Genomic DNA, 19,802 nt, shown 5'->3' on the forward strand with positions numbered 1-19,802 from the left:
AGGCAAGGCCAGGCAAGGCCAGGCAAGGCCAGGATTATTCTTTTCTGCTCTTTCAAGGAGAGAAAATGTCAGTGTGCTTCCATTTACTTGAAAGATAGCAGAGAGAGAAAGAGAGAGAGATGAACAAAAGGCTGTCTGCCCTATGTGACAAGTTTGGGAAAAGATGACAGGAAGTAAGTTTACACCTCCTAAACCTGACAGAGGGGCTAGAAAGCTTACTTAGTTTTAGTTTTAGTAAGAGCACTTGCAACACAATAAGGTCATATGAGCGCCAAAGATTAGAGGTGTTACTAGAGAGTAACAAACACAAAAAAGGAGGAGAGATAAGGATGACAGATGTTTGATAGGAAAGAAAGGAGCAAACCACACCAGAGCACCCACCAACCACCCATGCTTACTTAGTATTAGTTTCATGCATTGAAATAAGTGAAAAGAAAACACCAACCTTGAGGCTGGTAGTCAAGAGCCATAATTTCGCTAAGAAGGGCATCACTGTTGCTCCTCTCAGCAGTGTACTCCGTTTGCAGCCTGTCCATTTCTGGACCTGAAATGTCCTTCTTCACGTCTTCAATCAGCTGATTAGCTTCTGTCGCCATGGCAATAGAACCATCCAGATCAGTCACCACCATTTTGAAATTGTCAATAGCTTGAACAGCTTCAGTCCCATGAGGCGATATGCTTTGGTGTGCTCTGTGATAAAGGGTATCAGACACTTTTAATGACAGAAAAAGAGCCAAGAAATAAAAGTGTGTTAAAAACTTTAAAACAAAAACAACATCTTTGCAATACATTAATATATTCAGACTTTATTCCTTGATGTGTTAATGTTCTCACTAATTCATTGCTGAAATGTGAAAGGAAGGCTTATAAAATTCTATACGGTTATTAATGATTTTTCAATATTATCTTAACACCGGTTTCCTGGCCCAGAGGTAAAGCATTTGACAACCTGCAAAAACGGTATAAGCTCAATTCTCAGCTCTGACAGGCAGAATGTCATTTCTTCAGGTGCCTAATCTCCTCAATTCATTCAGTTGCAAATTGGTGCAAGGCTATCAGTTGATACAGAAAATGTGAATGACAATGGAATGCACTTCACAGGCTGCAGACATCCTATGTCCTTAGGGGTACTGGATTAAGGTCAATTAATTATAACCAACTGTCCTCATGTGTAAAGTCCTTTTCCTGTGTCATAGGGGACACACAACTTAAAATAAGCATATTATTATAAACTCTTATCTAAAATGCAAACTGACCTCTTCAGGGCTGCTAAATCCTCTTCCAGCCCAGCACTATGAGCTTCTGACTTGTTGATGGCGATCTCCACTCTGTCTATCAGAATAGGAAGGGCGGTGAGTAGCTCATCAAGTTTGTCTTTTCCAGTACCGTAGTTAGTGATGCCTGAAAGACAAAAGATTCGCAGAAATAATTTCATGTTTCAGAGGGGACAAGAATAAAAAGAAAAACATAATATTTTGAAACTCATTGTTGGAAAGACTTTTTAAATGCAAGAAAAAGAAATAGTGCAAACAAACAAGAAATAAATGAGTGTTTACAAAGTGAGTTTGTTCAAGCGCACATATGTTAACTGTGTATATGTGTTTGTGTATCCAAAAAAAAAGGAGAGAGAGAGAGAGAGAGAGAGAGAGAGAGAGAGAGAGAGAGAGAGAGAGAAAGAAAGAGAGGGAGAGAAGGAAAGAGAGAGAGAGACACACACACACAAACACACACACACACACACACACACACACACACACACACACAGACAGAGAGATAGAGAGACACAGAAAGATTAATTCATAATCTTTTTTAGCTTTAGTTTTAGTAGAGGTTTTACGGTGCTCGCAACTGCATAAGGTCATATGAGCGCCAGAAGATTAGAGGTGTTACAAGAGAGTAACAAACATAAAAAAGAAGAAGGGGAGATAAGGACGATAGATGTTTGATAGGAAAGAAGAAGCAAACCACACCAGAGCACCCGCCAACCACCCACATTCATAATCTTTAAAAAGAACCTGTTAATATCAAGCAGTCTAAGTACCATACTAAGCTCTTAAAAAAAACACAGAAGCAAATAGCAAAATAAGAACAGGAGCCTAACAGAAAAGGATTATTGTTTTTCTTTTGCTCTATAATACTGCTTGCATGCTCTATAGCATTCTCTATGTCTTTCACAACCATTATTACCCCAGCAGACCCTAGAACAAAGAGAAACCAAGAAACATTCTTGGTTTCCCAGGAAGCATTAAGTGCAAGCTGCGGAGGGCACGTGCTCCAACACTTGCAAACTGACAAGATCTTTCACTCTCTATAGCCGGATACCCATTCCCACATGAGGAAAATTCATGATAAGTGCCTTTCCTAGGGACACAACATCAGCTCCCTTACAGGAATCAAACCCATGACCTTACGGTTGAGAGTCTGAGAGCCTCACCACTGGGCCATGGATGCCACAAACTTACCATTAGGGAAGGGCAGGAAATCTTCTCCAGTCATTACAGTCATTGCTACCCCAGTGTAAATAGTTTCTGTGTTCCTGGCAGACGATTGCGCGCTGGTCAGATCAGAGAAAGCTTCAGAATTTCTGTTCTCGGCACTCAGAAGAATTTCATTCACAGCACTGATGAGGTCTTCAGCTTGAGACTTGTACAGCTGTGGGGAAAACAAAGGACAATATAATTGAGCAACACTGTGAAAACATACATCATGACAAATCGAAATCACATTTACGTCATTGATGTTTGTATCTTCTATTCTAACATTTGAAATAAGTTACATTTATAGTAATGTTCAGTCTTTACCTATGAGTGTGAAATTAGCTTATGTATAAAGTATTCCTGGTCGGGTCTGTTTAATCCCTTTTTCTGTATCTGAAAACTTCTACAGGACAAGTCTCCAAAGGCTTATTATTTCTATTCAATTACTTAAATTTAAAGGCAGAAGTCTTCGACCCATAAAGAAACAAGTACTTTTTTGTTTTTAGTCAGCACTTGCAACACAATTGGGTCATATAAGTGCTGAAAATTAGAGGTGTTGCAAGAGAGCAACAAACACAAAAAAAGAAGGAGGAGAGAGAAAGATGATGTTTTACTGGAAAGAAGGAGAAACCACACCAGATCACCTACCAACCACTCACAAAAACTGTTTACACCAATGGACCTATTTACAGTCTTGATTTAACTTGTGCAGTAACCCTTTCCAGACACATCCTTGATATATTCACCACAAAATCTTGTCCTCAAAGAGTTAAACTTTGTTTTTAATAATGCACAATATGAGGTAAATAAAGTTGAATTGTTTGGTTGACTGACTAAATTAGCAACACCATGAAATCTATTCATCCTTTTAAAAAGCTCTTTAAAGCAAAGAATGCTTCAAAATCACACCTCAAGGCGAACATAAACACAATCATAATGAGTTCAAATCTGTTATCAGTTATAAATATAATAGTTGCTACAATGAGATAGTAATAATAATAGTTTGGCCTATGATAATAATAGTAACAAAAATAAAAACAACAACAACAACAATAATAATAATAATAATAATAATAATAATAACAACAATAAAAAATACAAAATAGCACTCGTAAAGCACATATCTCCATTTGACAGCAAGCTTTATGCACTTTACACTATATTATATACTGTAGAGTGTTACCAGTCCTTCCGTGAGAGCATCATCAATGACAGATCCAGTGAATGTTGCCACATTGAGATTTGACATAGCATCTGCCAATCTTGCCGCCTCATTCTCAGACTCAGTAGTTACTGAACTCACTTCACCTCTCAGAGACGTGACTGCATTTGCCTGGAGACAATTGCAAAGGAAATAGCAAAAACAACAAAATTAAAAAGAGCAATGAAAAGAAAGTTTTTAGGACGCTTTTTATCCATATGAGTAAACATGGGCTTCAATGGCATATCTTACAGGATATGTGGATATTATTTATATACAAATTGTGTGTGTGTGTGTGTGTGTGTGTGTTGTGTGTGTGTGTGTGTGTGTGTGTGTGTGTGTTTGTGTGTGTGTGTGTGTGTGTGTGTGTGTGTTGTGTGTGTGGGGGTGTGGCATAAAACGACACAATCGGGCGCTTTAAAAAATAATAATAAATAGCATTCGTATAGCGCATATCCCCGCTCAACAGCAGGCTCTATGCGCTTTACACTATTTTATTACCCCAGCAGACCATAAAACACTCCAAAACATTCTCAGCTTCCCGGGAAGCATACAGTGCAAGCAGCTGATTAAGCGCTCAAACACTAACAAACTGACAAGATCTTTCACTGTCTATAGCCGGGTACCCATTCCCACCTGGGTGAAGTGAGGAAAATTTGTGTAAAGTGCCTTTCCCAAGGACGCAACGTTGGACCCCTGACGGGATTCGAACCCACGACCTTACGGTTGCGAGTCCGAGAGCCTGACCACTAGGCCACCGACGCCACACAAGTTTTAGGCATACAGAGTTATTGGTATAATCTCAAATCTTGTTCATTTGTCCTACTTTTGTCAGCTGTCTGAGTAGAAGTAGAAATATTTGTGACTGAAGTAGGTGGGGGTCACCTGGTGTCCGAGTTAAATTAACGAGAAAATGGCCTTCAGATTTTGTAATCTCCAAAGCTTGAGTGTCCTTGGAAACGGTAAATTTACATTTTTAAAGCCTCTGATCAACATTTTTCAGTAAAATTCACATAGAAATGTGTTTTGAAGAGGACAGAAAAATGTTGGTTTCTTTGATTTCATTATGTTGACAAGCGCCTGCTTTCACCAAGATTCCATACATACCACGAAATTTGCTTGTTAAAAAATGCATGATATCACCAAGATCAAATCTACCTAAAAGTTTCGGAACCTTATAATTTCTGGTCACTAAAGTGCTTTAGCTTTAGTAAACGTTTTACGGCACTTGCAACACAATAAGGTCATATAAGTGCCGAAAATTAGCGGTGTCACAAGAGAGTATAACAAACACAAAAAAGGAGGAGAGAGAAGGACAATAGATGTTTAACCCCTTCGTGACATAGGCTCAGTTCATGCTTCACTGAGCAAGGTTTTGAATCTCCAGGGACAAAGAGTACGGCTAGATTTAGTGATTGGTTGTCAATAATTATACCCGGTTTGTAAATACTACTATCTCTGAAAGGAAAAGATTTCTTTGTACAGAGAAAAATTGCTGAATGTGAATCTGCAATTAGTTTTATGAAGTGCACAGAATAAAAGCAGTATGGCGAATACAAGCTATGATGAACAGAGTTCATCATCATGGTCCTTGCGCCTTGCAAGGCATGACAAAAGCCGTATGTCAGAGCAACAGCTTGGCTACTTTGCCGAGACTGAAAGAATGACAAACAGCGTACCGTTTGTATTATAAGTCACAAAGGGATTATGAGGAAAGAAGAAGCAATCCACAACAGAACATCTGCCAACCACCCACAATACTGAAGTGCAGCACCCTATTCTTGATCACAGATTATCTTGCAAGATCACTTTCCAGTGATCACTATTTATGTCACTAACACTCAACCACTGGAACCTGCTCAAGAGTCCAGAATTTTTTTATAATCTCAGGCAAAAAACGTTGTGTCCATACCTCCCTGAAATATCTTGTTATAGGCCTACTTGCTGGGCAGAAAAAAGCTCAGGGACTTGCACTTCAACATTATTCAGAACAGCAGCTATGTTTGGGATTTTATCTTTATCAGACAGTGAGAGGTAGAGACAGAGCTAGACAGACAGAGAGTTTTGTTTATTATGAAAGCCAAGACTGCTTGCATTGCTCCTACGAATCAACCAGACACCAAGAGATAGACAAAGATAGACAGAGAGTCTTACTTGATATGAAAGCCTGAACTGTTTGAACTACTTCTAGAAAGTTAAACCACTCTGTAACAAAAGCCCAAAACACTTTGATCTTTCCACTGTATGATCATGAACATGCTTCTATCATTTATATTTCTTAGTTAGCTCACCTGGCTCTCAATCTGACCATTTACTTGTTCCCATTCACTGTTGTCCCGCACATCAGCAAGAAGCTGGCTTGTGCTTCTCAACTCTTCGTCCAAAGACAAAGTGATGGCACTGGAGCCTGCGGCCTGGTTCAGGTACTGCATAAAGACATAAAGTATCAATAAGTCAAAACAGCTGTCAGAAAAAACAAATCTGTACATGAAATTATCCTTTTCCAATGCCCCAACCTGCAAGACATCAGACCACTCATCACTGTGCAAACAAAATGACGCATTGCACTTTTGCTACTTTTGAGATACACGGATAAAAAGCTGTTTAACTAGACTATTTATCATCTAATAATGGTGAAACTTGCAATGAATGTTTTTTATTTTGTGACTGCCAGCGCATTTTTATTTTAGTTTCACCAAAAGATGGATACACTACCACTAACCAAAGTAAAAGGCAAGTTGCATTTTGGCACTACTCTGAGTTAAGCCATTTTGCTTGTGCAGTGACAAACTTTTTCCTCCAATTCTCAAATTGTGTACATAAAATCATGCTTTTCCAAAACCCCAACTGGCACAACATCTGACAACTTTTCATTCCCATTCCCAAAATCAGAACATAAAATCCTGTGTTTCCAAAGCGAGTTTCGACAACTTTTCCTACCCTTCCTCACATTGGCAAAGCCCCTTATACACTGATAAAGAACAACTTCAAAACCTTTAACATTACTGCAACATGACATTGAGCTAAATGAGTCAAGTGGCCGCTGAATTGATAACAATTGCTAAATCAAAGTAGAAGAAAAGTTTACAGTTTGGAATGCCTATCTAACTGAAAGCTTAAACAAATTCAGTTTTAATTCCTAGGTGCTGAGATGAAAAATAGGAATCACTAATAGAATTAACACTGAACTTGTTTAAGCTTTCAGTATCATTGCAGTAATATCCAACCCTCCTCTCTCCTTTGGTAGGTCTCTATAAAACAAATCAGAAAAGACTTAACCACCTACCTGAGAAGCGGACATGTTGTAAACACCCATATACTGGAGGAAGAAGGTCATCTGCTGCTCAAAATCAGTCAGGTTTCCAGCAAGGTTCACCGAGTCCTGCTCCATTGCGACATGTCTGGTGGCCTGTGCCTCACTTCGAACTTTTAGACTCCCAACTGACACCAACAGTGAATCAACCTAGAAGGATATCAAGAGATAAAGACATTGAACAAAATTTCAAACAAAAAGAGATTACTTTATCATTAACTCCTTACAATCGATAACAATATAATTAACTCCTTAAGCCCGTCAAGCCAAACCTAGCAGCTCAGAGTCGGAACCACTAGGCTAGTGACCCGCTGGCAGCAGCTTGAGCAAATACCTTCATATTAGTTTTCTGCAATTGCCAAAACAGGTCTCTCTACTGGGAGTTCTTTCATTGTTAACTATCAAAATAAGTCAGTTTGTTCTGATTTAATCTTCAATTTAATGACATATATGTTACTTTTAATTTTCGTACCAGGGCCACAGTATAGTGGGTTTATTTTCTAGGCAAGAGAAAAAAAACATTTCATTCTTTTAACAATTGTACCTACATAATGTACTTTTTTTTCTTTTTTTGGGGGGGTCTAAATTTAGAATTTAAATTTCGACAAAACTTTTCTTGAGGGCTTAGCACATTTTAGCACAATGAAATGCACCTTAGTTTCTGTCTGTGCAACACTGGTAGAGACAGACTGCTGGACGGTGGTGATGTTCTGGACAAGGTCATTGACGGATGTGACGCCACTCCCGGCCAGACCCAGACTGTTGAGACTGGACTCCAGCTGAGAAGTGAGCAAATGCAGCCTCTCGTCTTCCTCTTGGATGCCCAGGACTGCCAGAGCTGTGGCCTGAGTGCTCTCTGCTGAGGCCGCCAGTCGGTCGATGTTGTTCCCTATTGCTTTTGGGCACTGGCCGCATTCTGAGGAGGGGAGAGGGATAATATATGGAGAGAGACAGAGACAGAGAGAGAGAGAGAGAGAAGAGAGAGAGACAGAGACAGAGAGAGAGACAGGGAGAGACAGAGAGACAGAGTAACAGAGAGAGAGAGACAGACAGACAGAGACAGACAGACAGACAGAGACAGGGAGAGTGTGTGTATATTAGTTACTTTACGTTGTTCCTCTTGCTTTTGGATACTAGTCTCTTTCTGAGTGGGAGGAAAGATACATGAGTAATGATGATGATGATGACGATGATGGTGACGATGGTGATAACAATGGTGATGACAAATATGATGACGGTGGAGATGGAGGTTATAATTATAATAATGAAAACAAAGATGACAAATATAAAGAAGATGATGAGGAAAATGAAGATGTTAACAAAGAAAATAATAACACAAAGAAAAACAAAGATGATGATGACGATGACATCAATGATCCCATTAATTATGATAACAGCAACAATGATGTCAATACCGATAAAGATAACAGTAGTGATGATGCAATGAAAGAACTTTTTTGAAAAAAGATCATGACGATTATTAATATGTACCTGACGAAGCCCTAGGTTGGCGAAATGTTGAATGTATAAACATTTTTTAATCTTACAAGTCTCCACCGTTTTTTGTCTTTTTGCAGTATACAATGATGATGATGATGATGATGATGATGATGATGACGTTTCAACAAAACAAATTTCAATATTTTATATTTTTATATTATTTTTTCTGCAAATTAAGAAAGACTCTCCCTCCTACTCTGCTTTCCAAACAAGGATGATGATGATGATGATGATGATGATGATGATGATGATGATGATGATGATGATGATGATGATGATGATGATGACGACGATGATGATGATGATGATGAGTCACCTGTACAACCAGTAGCAGCAAAGTCCACATAAAACAGCAGACACTTGTCACACATTCGGCCACCTATCCCTGGCTGGCACTCACACTGACCATCGGTCTTGTTGCAGAAGGTACCGGGAACAGTGCCCACAGCATCACAAGCACAGGCTAGGTGCGGGGTGGGGGAGGGGGGGGGAAGAAGGGGTCTTGTTAGTTGGTTTGTTTATTTGTTTGCTCGTTTGTTTATTTGCTTGTTTGCTTGTGTAATGAAAAGTACATCGACACAATAGCAGCCATTTAGTGCAGGGAGTTAGATAGACAGACAGACAGACAGGAACTACAGAGAGAAAAAAAAGGAGTACTACCTATCAGTGGTGCCCTCCAACCACCCACAGGGGAAGGTGAAAAGTATATAATAGGAGAAACAAATCTGATTATTATATGAAATTTTCATAGAAAATCGTCTTTCAGATGTAAAGAATCTATACCTGTATTTCTCTGTAGGCCTGGAAGTGTGTGTGTGTGTGTGTGTGTGTGTGTGTGTGTGTGTGTGTGTGCATGTGTGTGTGTGTGTGTATGTGTGTGTGTGTGTGTGTGAGCATTTGCATGAAAGTGTACAAGTATGGATGATTGACAAGCCAGTGTGTGTGTGTGTGTGTGTGTGTGTGTGTGTGTGTGTGTGTGTGTGTGTGAGTGAGTAGGTGCGTGCGTGCATGTATGTGTGTGTGAGAGTGTGCTTGAGTGCAAAAGGAGTTTTGCAATCAAGACATACTGAAGTCATCCAGTTTGTGTAACAATTGACGTAGAAATACAATATCAACTTCAATAGTATGTATAACAAGAAACAAAAATTTTGAAAAATCAAACACCATACATAAACCTGCCAATACCACAATTCATCTCAAGTCTATAAGAACACAAGTTACCTTCGCAAGGTGCCAAAGGCAGTCCATAGAAGTCGTCCACACACTGGTCACACTGCAAACCTCCGGTGTTGGGCTTACAATTACACTGGCCTGTTGAAGCATCGCACTGAACATCCAGGCTGCCTGCCTCAACACACCCGCACAACTGGCATCCTGGAAACAAAGTCAGAGCACCATCTTAGAACTTCTCTTGAATTTAAATGCATACATTCTCTGGCGTTGACCAGATGACAAGGACATGTGGTTACTTGAGGGAGGCATTGCGCTGCCAAGAGCGAAATGCTTGCAGCTTAAGGGATTTGAAAATAACAACAACAAATGCATACATCTATTTATTCAGTATCTTGCCAGAAGGAACCCTGCTGTTTGTGGGTGGTTGTAGGGTGTTCTGGTGTGGTTTGCTCCTTCTTTCCTTTTAAACATCTACGGTCCTCATCTCTCCACCTTTTTTGTGTATGATGTTACTCTCTGGTTACACCTCTATTCTTCAGCACTTATAAAACCAAATGGTGTTGCAAGTGTTGTAAAACTCTTACTAAAACATCCAGCTGTTCTCATAAGAAACTGCAAGCCTCATCTATCCTTGGCCAGGCATGGACATCTTATGAAGTTAGCTACCAACCAAGCATTCACAGAGACAGTATAGTTGTTGAAATCTAAAGCCTTACAACAAAGGTCATTTTGAGGATAGAGAATGTAGTTGGCTGTAAGGATTCAGGGAGAGAATACGTATTCTAGAAAGGACTTAGCAAAGGATTTTGACTCCACAAAAACTTGATCCTTCACTTTCTGTTAGAACAGTTGCATCTTTAGCTAGTAGAGACAAAGAATACACTGCTTCACACTTAACACATGTTGCAGAAAATAAATTCAAAATTCAATTCTTCTGACAAATTGTCACCAACATCCCCTTTCACTTCTACTTATCCTACAGCAAATATCTAATCACAGAAACATAAAGCTGGTAAATGTTTCAAATGCATGCAAAGGTGACAACTGTTCTTCAACATTCTACTGTAATAATATAGTGTAAATAATAATAATTCTTTAATATAAAGGATAGACGAGGCTTGCAGTTTCTTTAATAAAAATAATAATATAGTGTAAAGCGCATAGAGCCTGCTGTTTTGCGGGGATATGCGCTTTACAAATGCTATCTATTATTATTATTATTATTATTATTATTACTGCTCCTTCTGCACCGCAATTGAAACATAGTTTCAACTACGATCACTTTAAACTTGTATTTTACAATGCCTCTGCATGGGCACACAAAACTACTACAACTGTCAATGCAAACAGGTAACAATATACTTAAGAAAGCGATCAAGAAGTAAGAAACCAATGTAATCTTATCAATGATAATACATAACAAGATGGACCACTCAGCCAAAAAAGTGTCCGCAGGAAGTATGCTCTTTGCTTCAGATGGCGCTGCAGTCTGTTTTGAAGCTCTCTTTCGTTTTTCCAGAAGAAGAATAGGAATAGCACCTCCTTGCGTGCGCAGATCGACTGCTGTTCATCAGCAGTTCGGGTACGTTCAGTGCGGAGTTTTAGTTTTTTTTATATTTTAATGACCTCTCGCCTTTCATTCTAAAGTCAAATTAAACAAAGAAAACCATCACCCTTTCCTCCGGAAGAGGTTTTTTGTCAGCGTAACCATTTTAAAAAAGCGTTCTTGCGAAATTTATCCCAAAACTTGCTAGTTTCACTTTGATTTTTTAAAACTCAAGTAGGGTAACTCTGTTCGCAAAGAGTGCGCTTTTGTGAAGAGGGCGCCACCAAATTTGGAGGACACTTTTTTAATTGGCTCAAAGAGAGAAGTGGCCCATCTTGTTATGTACTATCATTGATCTTATGTAAAAATGAAAGTTTTTATCACTGCATGGAGAAAAGTCTCATATATTCCAGTTCGACATAAATGTTGAAAAAGCATACTATGTAAACTGCTTACAGCTGAGTTAATCTTCAGGCAACTGGATCTTTTCAGTACCTCTGTGTTGATAATCTTGTCTTTCAGTATGTGAGCTATGCAGACAAGTTACTTCTAGCTATCTTTGAATAAAATTTGTAGATTTTCATCTGATGCCATTTTCTTCAAGTTTAATATTCCTTTATTTCTTAATTATAAATGGTACAAATTCCATCTATAGATTTGACATATCTATTTCAAAAGGATTAAAATCCAAGAAGTGACTCATTTTGTCGGTCCGCCTCACATATTATAACTAAAAGTACTAAACTATTAAACAATGAAATTGGTTGTTCCCATTTCCAATTACCCAGGAAATCGGTCACATTGTATCCCCAGTAGCCAAGGAGGCACTGGTCACAAGTTCTGCCCCCAACTCCAGCCACACAGGGACACTGACCGTCAACATCAGCACAGGTGGTTGAGGTGGACGTGGAAGGAAGACATTCACAGGCTGTACAGAAAGTTTTACATTTGAGTTTAAGGTGCATATAAAATTGTTCTTTTTCTTTTCCTCCTCCATATTTCTAAAATAATCATACAAAAATTGACAGCATGTTCTTCAACCCACAGCCAGATTGATTTCTAAAAAAACAATCAACTCGCCACTGGAAGCCCCAGGAGCCCCTAAATTCCCCTGTCTAAGACGGAAAATGTTTAAGACAGAATTTTTTCTGGCTCCCTTGAGATTCCGTCTTAAACAGGTTTGACTGTACTTGAGAAAATGTTATTTGCATATCACAATAGATGTATTAAGCTAAAAAACGTACACCTTCAATAACCAATGTACAAACTTCCCCTCCCCCCCAACCCCTGTACATTACACATGACATTAATCTATCTGTTTTAGCATGGAACATTTTTTTTTAACCCAAAAGTAAGTCTGAAACTAACAGTCAAAATAAACTGTAAAGATAACACATAAGACAAGCAATAAACAATTCATTGGAAACTAATGGTATCCATTAAAAATCACTGACCCTGGCAAGTCTGTAACGACGCATTTCCATAGAAGTCCACAATGCAGCGTTCACACCGATCTCCCTCTGTATTGTTAGAGCAGGCCTGGCAAACGCCTGTCACTTTATCACAAACATCTGCGTTTCCGTTACATTCACACTGAGAACATGTTCCACCGATAACTTCTGGGTTGCCAAAATACGATGCATCACACCTGTGTATGAGTTTTAGTAAGTTTTAGTAAGAGTTTTACGGCACTTGCAACACAATAAGATCGTATAAGTGCTGAAAAATATAGTAGAGGTGTTGAAAGAGAGTAACAAACACAAAAAGAAGGAGGACAGATATAGAAGATAAATATTTGATAGGAAAGAAGGAGCAAACCACACCAGAGCACCCGCCTACCACCCACATATACGAGTTTCAAACAAGGAAAGCTTTGTTACAAAATCTATAGCAATCCCATATACCACAAGAAGAAAACGACTTAAAAAACCTCTTTTTCAACTTTTACTTTCCACTCACCCAGCCCTAATGCCAATAATATCAGTATGCGCGTGCAACACAGACAGTATCGGTAGGAAAAATTTCGCTCTCGTGACCGAAAACACTACTTTTGTGTGAAGCAGACTATAGCCTAATTGGAAAAGTAACCATTTTTCGTTTAAAACAGACTATGACCAGAAGTGCAATTTGAACACACTTCCTTTCTTCGCTTTTTGATTACTTTTTGACTCTGTATATAGACCTTTTCCACCAAGTATTGCATAAAAACTGTGTCACATTTTGCCTTCAAATTCTTAGTACACACAAATAAAGGTTTGAATAAATGTGTATCAAATTTGGATAGGATATATTAAATTTAGTATTTTGTTCAATTGTTAAAAAAGTGGTGAAAATCTCAAGGGAGAGCTGACAACCTGGAAGTGTAAGCCTAGGGTTGAGTGAGCTTTTTAATGCCTCCACCGACATAATTAATTTAGATCAATTAGGAGGTGGGCTTTGATTCTGCCTGTCAAGGCCAACCTGAGCTGAGAAGGATAATATGACCCAAGAGAATGGCTGAGATACTCAATAGATATTCTCCCTACATGAGAGTGGAGCTCGGGTCTTCTGTGTGCAACAGCAAAGTGCTTAACTGCTATACCACAGACTCTGGTAAAAAGAAGATCAGAACGTTAATGAAAAAAGAGAACTTTAACCACCAGACATATTAACAGTTAAACATATCCAATATTTTGAATGAACTCTCCAAAGGAATTGGATTTTTAGTCAAATCAACATTATCATCAAAAAGATTTTTTTAAAGCAATTGATCTATATGGCTCTATCTACGTCTATAGCTAAAGAGAACAAACAAAACTAAAAGAGACTAGTTTGATAATTATTATCGTATTATTTCTACGCTTTGCAAATAAAATCTGTCGAAAAAAAACCCTCATAGCATAAGAATGTAAAAAAAAAACCCAAAACAATAGCATTACAGTTAGCTTCTACAAATGCTGGAAACCTAAGATAGAATGAAGCTATGTCGTGCATCACCCAACACGTAAAGAAAAGAGCCTTGTAATTGTGATAACTTTTCCTTACTCGTTGCAAAGTGGCCCAATGTATCCATCTCTACAGAAGTCACATACAATAGCAGTGCTGCCATCTGTCTGATTTTCTGTGCGACAAGAGGGGTTCTCCACTCGTGGCTCATAGCAGGGGCAGGGGGAGCAGTCAGTGCTGGTTCCTTGGGTTGCGTCGCCATAGAAACCAAGAGCACATTGTTCACAGGCATCACCTGGAAATTGGGATAAATATTGGAGAGAAGTTGTGCCAGTATAGAACTGCTAAAACAAACTAGCCTACATTTGCTTAACTAATAAATCCTTAAATTTTTAAACACATTTCAGAAACAAATGTGGAAGATTTCAGTTCCTTCATAAAATAAATTGAAACATTCACTCAAGTGGCACAAATGATATATATACAGGAACAGTGATATTTAAATGTCCAGAAAGGTAGAAAATTAGCCTTAGCAAAAATTCGCTTATGAAGATTTGCATTCTAAGCAGACAAGATTTTTACCAGTTGTATTGTCCAGGCAGTTGAGACAGACTCCAGTGTCAGGGTTGCACTCATTCGAATGTCCATTGCATTCACAAGGTACACATACGCCAAAGTACTCCGATGTGCTCACATTTTCTCTCCTGTAACCTGGGGCACACATCTGAAACAACAACAACAACAACCCTAGTCTGAGTTTTCTTACAGCCTAAGGCTATAAATCTTAAAACAGATCGGATAATGGCCCAGACATGTCAACAAAGCATAATGTAGTTGTGTCAGTAACTTTTCTCATTTTTATTTTTTCTTCCTTGTCTATGACTAATAGGATATTCATTGACAAAACTAGTTCCTGGCCACACCCTCTCTTGGCCCTGGGGAATGAGAATTTTATTAAAGAAAATAGGTTTACCAATCAAGTTTTAAGGCACTTGCAACACAGTTAGGTCATTTCAGTGCCAAAGTTTAGACGTGTTACAAGAGAGTAACAAAAACAAAAAATGAGGGAAGATAAGGGCGAGTGATGTTTGATAGGCGACAAGGAGCAAACCACACTAGGGCACCCACCAACCACTCACTTTACCTTGTTTCTACCCTTCACTTACAAAGCAGATCCTAAACATATTACAGTCCTTTATCAATGGTTGTCTGAGGAAGATCATGAAAATCCATTAGTCGGACACCAACAGAAAGAAGTATTATGGAGGCGAACCAAATAACAATCAATTGACCCTAAGATCAAAAAAAGAAAACGGCGATGAATTGGACACACTCTTAGGAAGCCAGCCAACAATGAGCAAAGACAAAGCCTTAGATGGAACCTCCAGGAGAAGAGAAAGAGAGGAAGGCCAAGATTTACTTGAAAGTCAGATCTAGAGGCAGATCTCGAGCATATGAGACACAGCTGGCAGGAGGTGGAGACAATTGCCCAGAACAGAGACAGGTGGAGAGCTCATCTTAGCAGCCTATACCCAATATCAGGGTGACAAAGGCAAATGAATGACCCATCAGTTATTTTACCTGGCACGAGTTCCCAGCATACTCAGCTCCACAAACACATTGCTCAACTCCAGGACTAAGGTTGCCTGTCTCACTCACGGTGTTGTACACAAGCCTGGAGATTCTGAAAGAGCACACAAGATACATCGCCACAAACTTCAGCACAATGAGAACAAACAAAAAGGGATTTTCTTCTAATCACAGACTAAATTCTTCCATTTCAAAACAGTCACATTCTATAAGAAAAAGATTCTTCCCATCATAATGAATAACATTTAGCATCATAACAGCCACATTCTCCCAGAAAAAGGTTCGAATTAAAGTATCACTGAAAAGAAGATGAAGCACATTTCATCAGAAAACCCACCAACCTCCTATTCCGCCTAAAAGCAGGGGGACTACTAACACAGTAAGGGTTCAACACCCTTTCCACACAGTAAGACAAGATAAGGGGGTCGACCTCAAATATAGCATATACCTCAAAAACAAGACAAAGCCAAGAGTATGGAGCGCTAAGAAAACTTCTCAACTAATTAAAGTTCTCTAAAGCTGAGGTGATGAGTCAAAACAAGGATTGCATGAATCACAAGTACAACATGACACCACCTGTGGCAATCATAATACGCTCAAAAGAAATATTCATATAAAAATGCTCAAACCAAGCAATGTTTTTGAGTGCTTACCGAGCTGTGTGTTTCCCTGAGGCAAATGAAGCCGGAACAAGCAAGGACTCTGGGGCTGCCAAAGCTTTCAGGAATTCTTTTCGAGATACAGAGGCTCCTGTTCCATCTACCAGCCACGATCTCTCTTCAAATGTAATGACCACAGATGTTTCTTCCTCTTGATTAAAGGTAGAGATGGAATGGCTTAAGACAGTCCCATAAGATGTTCTTAAAAATGCCTTGAGACCAGAGAAAGGCTGACCATCCACAATGACATATGTTATGCCAAACTCCATAAAAGACTGGTACACATCAACTAAATTAGTCAACAGCTCAGTGGGTACTTTCCAGTATAGGCTGGGCTGACCAGCATTTACATCAATGTCCAAAGAAATAGTCTGGTTTGGGGTTTGTTCTTGCTGAATGTCCATGTTGAAAGGGCTACCATCTTGTAATGTGATTGTGAGAGATGGGGTTGGGGTCTGGTTTACATCATCACTCAGTCTAACCAGGGGATAGGATTCCTAGAGAAAAGAATAAGCACAGGATACTGTTAAAGAACAAATTTTTAATTGTTTATTCACGTTTCATATCTATAGAATGATATGATGTGTTAAGTGCTTTTAATCAATAACATGTACGTATTTTCTTTTTTACAGAGCTTGCAACTGCATAAAGTCATGTGAGTGCATGGGAGACAGGTTGATTATTTTCATGAAAGTTTGTAACACGATATGTTTTACTTTGTGAGTTGAAATGGTTGAAGTCTAGTTGAAATGGTTGAAGTATCTAAAAATAGAAAAGGTAAAATTTAGAAATATAAGTCTAGATACAAAATTTGCAGTGAAGAAAAATAGAATCCCTTTTTGATTTACATGGGGGGGTGTAATACAAATTGAATTACGATAGACACTTTAGTGGAAAAAATACAGCCAAACAAAATGAGATATCAATTTGCAACAAAAAAACCTTTAAATTAAATAAAACAAAACATAGGTAACAATATCAAAATGTGATTAGATGACATCTAAAATTGAGTTCAGGTGAGCTTGGGTTTGGTGACGCTGGTAATAAATATAACCAGGCAAATATTATGAAACAAATGAAGATGATCATTACACTTACAGACAAATCGGAAACAGAGGAAGCAAAATAACACAACAGTATGCACAAATTGACACACAACAAGCTGAGGGAAGCAAGAGAGTGTGGGTGAGTGTGAGAGTGGGTTGTTGTGTAAGAAAGGTCAGCACAATAATGATTTCATAATGAAAAGATAAAGATAAAAGAAAGACTAAAAATAATAATAAGGAAACAATTTCATGAGAACACCAACTATTTGTATAAAGGATAAAGAGAAACATTAGAGAGTAAAATGTTCTAGTTTACTTTTAGTAATAGTTTTAAGGCACATGAAACACAATAAGGTCATGTAAGTGCCGAAGATTAGAGGCATTTCAAAAGTGTAACAAACCTCCTAAAAAAGGAGGAGAGATAAGGATGATAGATGTTTGATTGGAAAGAAGGAGCAAACCACACCAGAGCACCCACCAACCCACCACTGAGTGAGTGTGAGTTGAGTAAGACATGTCAGCACATTACTGACTTCATGATGAAAAGATTAAGATAAAAGAAAGACTAAAAATGATAAGAATGAAACAATTTCAAGAGAACACCTACTATTTGCATGAGGGATAAAGTAAAATATTAGAGAGTTGGAAAGGAAATACAGTATATACGTGACTGAAAAGGAGTCTATTTAACGAGAGTACTTGCCGGACTGAGCAGTATCCCAGCAGAAGTACATTCAGTGGTGATACCCATACAGATACACTCGAGGCAGCCGTTGACGTTATTCTCCGCAAGATCAAATGTACCAGCAAGACAAGAGTCACACTTAGCTCCTTGAGCATTAGCCTATATACAGGAAAGTCAACAAATCAGAGTTAAAACATGCAGCGGAGCTCCATTTATTTTCTCACAAAAATATTTTTAGATCAGTTTTTTATATGTCACTCATATCAAAAGTATATTATTCTCTTTTCACTTATTAAAAAATCCTGCATCTCGTCAAAACATCTCTCTGCCACTGAAGTTTCAAAACTTCGATACAGCTTTAGTCTTTATTTTCTACATTCTTCTACTTGGCCTCAGGAATAGTCGGTGCAGATTCTTCAGTCTACTGCAAAACTGATTTTTATGCACATGGCTGTTTTTCATATCAAAACCCATATCATATAAGGCCGGAACATGTAATTTTATAAAGATCACTTATTTCACAATTCTGACAAAACTTTTTTCAGTTTTGGGCAGGGACTTCATTATATATTCAAAGAGTCAGCGGCCTACAACATGCTTATTGTTCTTCAACTACCAACCATCAGGATGTCATAAAAGTGAATATTAAGTACCCACACAGTAAACCTGTCTTCTCGACACTTACTTTACACTCACACACTCCATCGGTTTTGTTACACACTGGCGTCACAGCTCCCGCTACACTGCAGCCACAAGGTATACAACCAACACTGTTGAGTCCATAAAATGCATCTTGGCACAATTCACACTTCACACCCTCAGCTCCATCTCTACATGAACAGACTCCAGTTGTGGCGTTACACTGCAGGCTCAGGGACCCAAAGGCATTGCAGTCACAGGGCTGGTGATGGGGAGAAAGTACACTTCTTTAAAGATATCAGATAAATTTCCTTAGAGTCCATTAACAGAACACCCAAGACATAAAAACTGAATTTGTGTGTTAGTAAGAGTTTTATGGCATTTGCTACATAAAAAGTTTATATTATATAAGTGCCGAAGATTAAAAGTATTGTAAGAGAGCAACAAAAACAAAAAAGAAGGGAGAAGAGATAAGGGCAAAAGATGTTTGTTAGGAAAGAAGGAGTAAACCACACCAGAGCACCCACCAACCAATCACTAAAAAGGCATGATACAGTAAACCAAATTCAAACGACCTGACAAGATAAGGGTAATGTAATATTTTGGACATATTAGGGTTAACAGTAGAAACCAGAAACCAATAAACACACCTCTCTTCCCATTCTCAATTACTACAAATCTTAAATCTTTAAGTTCAACTACAGTTCTACAAGGTTTTCTCACCAACCACAAAATTCTTCGCTCAAATCGTCAGTTAGCTGTTTAGATGTACTGAGCCCAAAATTTTGAAATTGTTTTATTACTGTTTTTTAAATCTAGAGTGTCAGTTGCATGTGCACAAGAAATATTTCATTAAAATTAAGATTCTCAATGTTGACAAAACACACCAAAAAAACCCATTTGTTAAAAGACTAAAACAATCGGGGTTTTTTCTCTGCTGAAAAGTTTTGCTTTCTGAGATTAGCCAAAGATAGTACAAGACAAGATGGGCCATTTCTCTCTTTGAGCCAATTAAAAAAGTGTCCTCAAAATTTGGTGGCGCCCTCTT

General features: G+C 38.5%; 1 protein-coding gene across 1 annotated transcript in view; it reads right to left on the reverse strand.

Annotated features, from left to right (window-relative positions):
- Nucleotides 1-19,802, reverse strand: part of LOC101863004 (laminin subunit alpha-2) — a 46,549-nt gene that overhangs the window by 24,071 nt on the left and 2,676 nt on the right. Inside the window, exons 4-20 of the mRNA XM_013079655.2 lie at nucleotides 18,801-19,041; nucleotides 18,134-18,274; nucleotides 16,379-16,881; nucleotides 15,717-15,819; nucleotides 14,718-14,859; nucleotides 14,235-14,430; nucleotides 12,665-12,858; nucleotides 11,995-12,138; nucleotides 9,713-9,865; nucleotides 8,808-8,954; nucleotides 7,645-7,907; nucleotides 6,965-7,141; nucleotides 5,970-6,104; nucleotides 3,661-3,810; nucleotides 2,463-2,652; nucleotides 1,257-1,401; nucleotides 446-690 (exon numbers count right to left, since the gene is read on the reverse strand). Coding sequence (XP_012935109.2) covers nucleotides 446-690; nucleotides 1,257-1,401; nucleotides 2,463-2,652; nucleotides 3,661-3,810; nucleotides 5,970-6,104; nucleotides 6,965-7,141; nucleotides 7,645-7,907; nucleotides 8,808-8,954; nucleotides 9,713-9,865; nucleotides 11,995-12,138; nucleotides 12,665-12,858; nucleotides 14,235-14,430; nucleotides 14,718-14,859; nucleotides 15,717-15,819; nucleotides 16,379-16,881; nucleotides 18,134-18,274; nucleotides 18,801-19,041 — 3,269 coding nt within the window. The remainder of the gene's footprint in view (nucleotides 1-445; nucleotides 691-1,256; nucleotides 1,402-2,462; nucleotides 2,653-3,660; nucleotides 3,811-5,969; nucleotides 6,105-6,964; nucleotides 7,142-7,644; nucleotides 7,908-8,807; nucleotides 8,955-9,712; nucleotides 9,866-11,994; nucleotides 12,139-12,664; nucleotides 12,859-14,234; nucleotides 14,431-14,717; nucleotides 14,860-15,716; nucleotides 15,820-16,378; nucleotides 16,882-18,133; nucleotides 18,275-18,800; nucleotides 19,042-19,802) is intronic.

Source organism: Aplysia californica, unplaced genomic scaffold (assembly GCF_000002075.1).
Source record: "Aplysia californica isolate F4 #8 unplaced genomic scaffold, AplCal3.0 scaffold00059, whole genome shotgun sequence".
In the NCBI taxonomy this organism is placed as follows: domain Eukaryota; kingdom Metazoa; phylum Mollusca; class Gastropoda; order Aplysiida; family Aplysiidae; genus Aplysia; species Aplysia californica.